Here is a 7046-nt window from a genome sequence, read left to right as displayed (position 1 = left end):
CACCGAGAGCCTGGTACGCTCAGCTGAATAAATGTTTAACACAGCTGGGTTTTATTAAGTGCCCTTTTGAACATGCTGTGTACATTAAGAAGGATGGGGTTGATTCGCTGGTTATAGGTGTATACGTCGATGATCTGTTGATTACTGGAACTAGAGTGCAGAATATACTCAGTTTTAAGAAGCAAATGAGCAGAAAATTCGATATGTCAGACTGGGGAAAACTCTCCTATTACCTTGGTGTGGAGGTAGATCAGTGCAAGGGCCATATTGAAATTAAATAAACCGCCTACGGAAAGAAGATCCTTGACAAGCCCGAGATGACTGACTATAATCAGGTTAAGTACCCGATGGAGCACAAAATCCAGCTGCACAAGGATGAAGGTGGAGAACCTGTGAACTCTACACAATTCAAGTCAATGGTGGGTGGTCTGAGATACTTGGTACATACCAGACCGGACATAGCTTACGCTGTGGGGGTGATAAGTCGCTTCATGGAAAGGCCTACGATGCTCCATCTAAATGCAGCCAAGAGGATCTTACGTTATGTCAAAGGAACTCTTACATATGGCTTGGTCTATGTTGAATGTCAAGGAAATTATTTGATGTCAGGTTTTTCAGATAGCGACATGGCAGGTGACTTGGATGATCGAAAGAGTACAGGTGGAATGGCATTCTACCTTGGTGACAGCTTAATTACATGGATTTCTCAGAAACAGCGTTGCGTTGCTCTCTCCTCATGCGAGGCTGAATTTATGGCAGCTACAGCCGCTGCGTGTCGAGGGATATGGCTGCAGAGAGTTCTCAGTCAAATTTCGGGTGTAAAGTCGGGTCCTGTTATATTGTACATCGATAATAGGTCAGCTGTCGATCTAGCCAAAAACCCAGTCTTTCACAGGCGAAGCAAACATATCGACGTTCGATACCATTTTATCAGGGAATGCGTGGAGCAAGGCTTGATAGTTATTAAGCATATAAGTACTAATGAGCAGCGTGTAGACATCCTGACAATGGCGTTGTCTGCTACAAAGTTTGAGAACATGCGAAAGCTATTGGGAGTAAAGGACCTGCACCAAGTTTAGATTAACGGGGAATATGTTGGATTAATTTTAATCTAAACTTTGTTTTATTTATTTATGTTCAATAAATCAGCTGTGCAAGCGAGTATGTAGCAGTAGGATCAGGTCTTGAGAGATAGTCGTACGTCTGGTATCTGGTGGAATAAGGTGTGGAGAAAAATCACGTCATGATCCTGGTTTTTAGCTACCATTAGTTGAGTAGTTATCTCTTTATATTGGCTGTATTTTGTTCTGAGTGAGTTATCTCTCACATTAGTATTATCCATTTCAGTGATCATTTATGCAACTTTGTTTAGTTCAGCCATATATTTCTGCTTAAACTCTACATCTGGTATCAGAGCACTCTCACTGGTGAATGCCCAAGTACATGCCAAAACAAGCGAGTATGGATCCAACCAAGAGCAAGGAGCCGTCAGTTGGTATAACCTATCCAATGCTATCTAAAACCAACTACGCGGCATGGGCTTTAAAAATGAAGGTTTACATGCAAGCTCACGGCGTATGGGAGTCGATAGAACCAAAGAACCCCAAAGCTCCTATTGAGGATAGAACTGATAAAATTACATTAGCTGCAATCTATCAAGGAATCCCTGAAGACTTACTCTTGTCACTAGCAGAAAAGAAAACAGCTCCCTTCTCAAGATTCTGCAACTGCATTAGTGGGGGGGATTAAGAATTGTTGTAAAATACAAATCATTACCTTATTGATGAAAGGTTACAGATTCATGAAAAAAGCGATTTAACAAAAGAGACTGAAACAATAGCAAAAACTATACTTGCAATAAACAAAGACGTTTTTGGTTGAAAGATGCAGCAGTCCTCAGAGAAACCAAAATTTTAAATCTATTAAAATTGAAGGCAGGAAAACTACCAAAACAAATCTGTTGAATGTATCTCGATCAATTATTTTCATTCACACTAGCTGCAAAAGAACATCCGATTTCATTTCCTAAGCATGCCATTCATTAAATTCCTTAACTACAAGCCAGGAAACATTTCAATAATTAAATACACTACTACAACCAATTTATAGCAATTTCATGTAGGAACAGGTGTACAACATTAGTAAATGAACATGATAGAACTAGTTTTAGCGTCAAATATCTTTATTCATCAAAATGTAAACAAAAAGATATTGGTCAATTGCACCTAATACAGCAATAAGATCCATTATCAGCAAAACAGAGGTTTTATCAGGTCTAATGTCATGATACTCAAACTGTCACACCCTACACATTTTGTATAAACAAACGTAATTGAAGGAAATGAGTGAAATAGATGTCAATTCCATACACTTCAACCAGTAGTGTTTATAACTTTCGTTTATACATCACAGGACTAATACAAAAGCAGTATAAAATCTAGACATGATTTGCAGTAAGAGCTTAAGTTATATTCTAATCAAATCCAAACTGATTAGACCATAAACTTCTTCTTAGCACTACAAGAAATTCGGCTAAATTCGACCGAATTTTTTCGGTCGAATTTAGCTAAATTCGACCGAAAATGGTCGAATTTAGCTCAATTCAACCGGCATTGTGTTGGTCGAACAGAGGCTGTTCGAAAATGACGAATCCGGTCGAATTTATCTAAATTCGACCCCCCTAAATTCGACCGACTAAATTCGACCACCCTAAATTCGACTTACTAAATTCGACTGTTTTTTGTGTTAATTTATTTTGCAATTTTTTGAATGAAATTTCAAATTATTTTTAAAAAAAATCAAAAATCCCGCCAAAATACTAAATTCAACCAAATCTGGTCGTACCTAAATTCGACCTAATATAGTCGGATACCAAATTCGACTATCTTTGGTTAAATATAAATTCGACCTGATATGGTCACACACTATATTCAACCTTATATTATCATTAAAAATCCGACCAGCTTTGGTTGATTTTAGCTATAAAATTTACTTTTTCTGGTTGAATATAATATACCAGATTTTTTTTCAAGCTATATTAGTCTAAGTTCAGTCGTATTTAACATGCTAAACCTTTAATTGCTTTCCAATCAAATTAAATATGCAATTTACAAATTTGCTACCTATTTATAGTAATACCACTCACATCTCATTTTGCAATTATAATCCCCAAATAAACATTCAAAAATGATAAAAATACAAACATGTAACCATTAGTAAAATTACAATTAATAAAGAAAAGTACTAAATTATCCTAGTATTTTTCATTACATACACCGCTAATTCATCCCAGTACTTTTCATTACATACACCGCTTAATATTTTTCATTACATGCTTGAACTGAATTTTGCAAAAGATAAGTCCAAAATAAGGCAGTAAGGCCTAAAGGAGAGGATACATATGTGCGAGTGGATCTTCATTTTCAAAGTCGTCCATGTCATCCACCTTCACAGCCTTTGTGCCGTCCACCGCAGTATCCTTCTCTACTAGACTCTCCTGGAAAATAATGCAATTATTAAAAAACTGTTTCATATCAGAACCACTGGAAAATTATGCTACATAACCACTGTAAAATTATACGACATAACCACTGTAAAATTAACTTTCACAATCCCATCTAGTATACCATTGCATAATACCATGTCGATACAAATCAACTTTCACGGTACTAGGACACTTGTAGTACTCATTACCACAATTTTTGCACGGACATCTTATAAGACCGTTGTCTTCGGGATGAAGATTTTCAATAGCAAATTTAATGAAATTATCCACACCAATTTTGTAATCTTCCGTTAAATATTTTGCCTCGTTAAATCGATGACGACCAATCCAACTACGATCGGATGTCATCTACAAAATAATCAACTCAAATTTATAAAGATTATCACAATTAAACTATTTAAAACAAAAATATGTAAAAGAATTACACTTACTTGATGATTTGAGATTTGAGATGCTCACATGAAGAAGTAATTTTTAGTAGAAAAGCAAAAAAAGTAGTGAAATGGGGAGAAAGTATGGAGGGAGAAACAATGGAGAAAACGGCTACTGGAATGGAGAAAGGGGTAGGGTTTCCGAAATGAGCACGGGTTAATTCAACCAAAAATGGTCGAATTTAGTACGGGTCAATTCCACCAGAAGCGGTCGAATTTAGTAACGCCCTAAAATCAGTCAAATTTATATTTATGCTACTAGTTATAGTCGTATTTATTTACATTCAACCTCAGCTGGTCGAATATAGTAAGATTTAATTCCACCAGACACAGTTGAATTTAGTATGTCAATAAATGCTTCCCACTGTAGTCGAATTTAGGAATATTCAACCGCCTACGGTCGAATTTATCTCCGTTCTACCAAGGTCAGTTGAATTTATATAAATTCAACTACCTTAGGTCGAAAATATAATATTCAACCGCCTACGGTCGAATTTATCTCCATTCCACCAAGGTCAGTTGAATTTATATTATTTCGACTGTTGTTGGTCGAAAATAGCAGAAATTATTCAAATTTATTTTTTAGAGGGAAATTTTCTGCCCACTGAAAATTTTAAATTAAAGGGCGACAATTTTTCCCACCGATCCCACTTATTAAATTCGACCAAATTCGGTCGAATTTTTTAGGCGGGAATTTTTTTTTTGGCGGGATTGTTCCCGTATTTTTTTCCCTCGTGCTAAACTCGACCGAAAAGAGAAGTTAGTCGAAAATAACCGTAAATTCGACCGGGTTATTTCGACCGCAGCTAAAGCCGCCCCTACTAAATTCGACCGAATATAGTAGAATTTACGCGCGGTCGAATTTAATTGGTTGAAAATACCCTAATTTTCTTGTAGTGTAGACAGAAGACAGTACTTTGTTTAACTTCATGTATGTATATATATTAGTAACAAACGAGACAATAAATTCTTGAAAGCACCCAGCCCCAACTCCACCACCAGCCTCACCACTATAACCACACACATATATTGTTAAGTAGCTAGCTTGATAGAACGATTAGCCTACACTAATATTTACGATTAGCCTTAAAAGTGTAATAATGAGACAGTTTATGGAAGGAGCTGATGTGCACATCTGACAAATATGAAGGGCATGGATGTGTACAAACACAGATAAGTTTGTGGCTGAAATGTAATAACCCTAAACCTAAGTAAAATATAGAGATAGAGTGGCTTGCCTCAGGAATCAAGTTGAAGTTTTATCTTTAGCATCAGTGACTAGAGCCATCAAACTGAAACAAATATAAAAATAGATCAATCAAATTTGGTTAAACAAACAAAAAATATGTAAATAGTGGACAAAGATATCATAAAAAGAGATAAATTCAAATACCCTCAATCCAAGTCTTGAAATGCAAAGCCCAAATGGAGAGAGAGAGATATATAATGAAGTTTAAGTGAATATATGAAAGTAATTGAACTAAAAATGAAGAATCAAACCCCCAATTTGACATTCAATTCAACCCTAATTTGATATTGAAATCAATTGAGCCCCGAGTTCAAATACAAATGCCTAATTATTAATTAGAAATTACAAGTTATAGTGAGTAGATAATATATAGTGTACTGAGAAATAGTAGATATAGAACCGGAGAAAGAGTAATGACTAATGAGATTAAGAGAGCAGAGAGGGGGCCGCTTGTAAAAATTCCTAAGTTTCCACAAATTTGTCTTCAAATATTTAGATCAGGGAAAAAATATTATATTTATTTATTTATTTTATTTTTTATATAATCTGTATATTCAATTTTTTATATATTTATTTTAAACTTATATAAAAATACTCATATCAAGAGATCAATAATTTATATGTTTTATTAGTTTTAAAATTTTAGGTTAAAATTTTTTATTTTAACTTGTTTTTATAATTAGTTCCTCTTTTAACTTTTTAAAATTTTTTTATGTACAAATTCGCATATCATCATGGATTTTATTTATTCTATTTATAATCACCTTATATTCTTGAAATATTAATTTAAATTAATATTTAATTTTAAAATATATCATATCTATATTTAGATACTCTAAGGTAACACTTTGACCAAAATATTGCAAGTTACAACACTTTCAACCTAATGTAACACCACGCTTTTGGCTAAAGTAACACAAAAAATAAAATGTTAAATTAGCTCATTACTATGATATCTAGGGTAACATATTAGCTAACATTTTTTTGGAGGGGCATTGCAATACACCATATAGGGTGTAGTGTTTTCTCCTTTATATTATAATGTTTTGCTGGAATATTAAGTGTGTGTTCAGAGCATCTCCTTTGGTTTATTCAGTTTGCAAACATATTAGATTATCCTAGAGAGCACAAGTCCAATAGTTGATGCCCAAGTATATGCTCAGGGCAACAACAATGGATCCAGGGAAGAACAAAGAAGTATTAGCACGATCAGTCTTTTACAAATTTATAAATAAATGTAAATTTTGAATCTTTTGATTGGAATCTTTTGATCTTAGATTAGCTTTTCATGTTCATATTTAAAGCAAATAAGATTAATTAAATGTTTGATTTATACTATCTACAAGAAAAGATCATAATTAAGAAAATGATTAAATATATATAGCTAGCGGGTTAGGCTTACCTATTAAGGCCCCGCTGTTGCAGACACCTACAACAGCTTTTCTGAAAAACTGTCAGAAAGTGTTTGGTAAATTCTAAATGCAGTTGCCTGGAAAAGCGATTTTGGTCTAAAACATTTGTTATATCCCAATGCTTTTGGAAAAAGCTTTTTTCAGCTTTTGCAAGAAATAACCATAAGTTTCATCATCAAACGTTCTCAAAAATATTATTTTTGTATATTATATCTCAAACTATGCATAAATTAAAAAAATTACCAAACAGTCATCTACTTTTACTGACAACACTTTTTCGGCCAGCACTTTTTCACACAGCACAACAGTTTTTAACAGCACTTCCAAACGGAGCCTAAAAATGGTTCATATTAATATTTTCGGTCATCATAGGCTTCTACAAATTTTACATTCAAAATTGAATTTATTTCATGAAATTATTTTATTTTCTTGTGAAGCATTAAAAAAAT

General features: G+C 34.0%; 1 protein-coding gene across 1 annotated transcript; it reads left to right on the top strand.

Moving 5' to 3' along the window:
- The first annotated feature begins 317 nt into the window (after window positions 1–317).
- LOC141673181 (secreted RxLR effector protein 161-like) lies at window positions 318–1079 on the top strand. The gene has a single exon (XM_074479913.1). The coding sequence runs from the start codon at window positions 318–320 to the stop codon at window positions 1077–1079; it is 762 nt and encodes a 253-aa protein (XP_074336014.1).
- The last annotated feature ends 5967 nt before the right edge of the window (window positions 1080–7046 follow it).

Source organism: Apium graveolens, chromosome 7 (genome assembly GCF_009905375.1).
Source record: "Apium graveolens cultivar Ventura chromosome 7, ASM990537v1, whole genome shotgun sequence".
Classification (NCBI taxonomy): domain Eukaryota; kingdom Viridiplantae; phylum Streptophyta; class Magnoliopsida; order Apiales; family Apiaceae; genus Apium; species Apium graveolens.
This window is presented reverse-complemented; position numbering and strand designations above follow the sequence as displayed.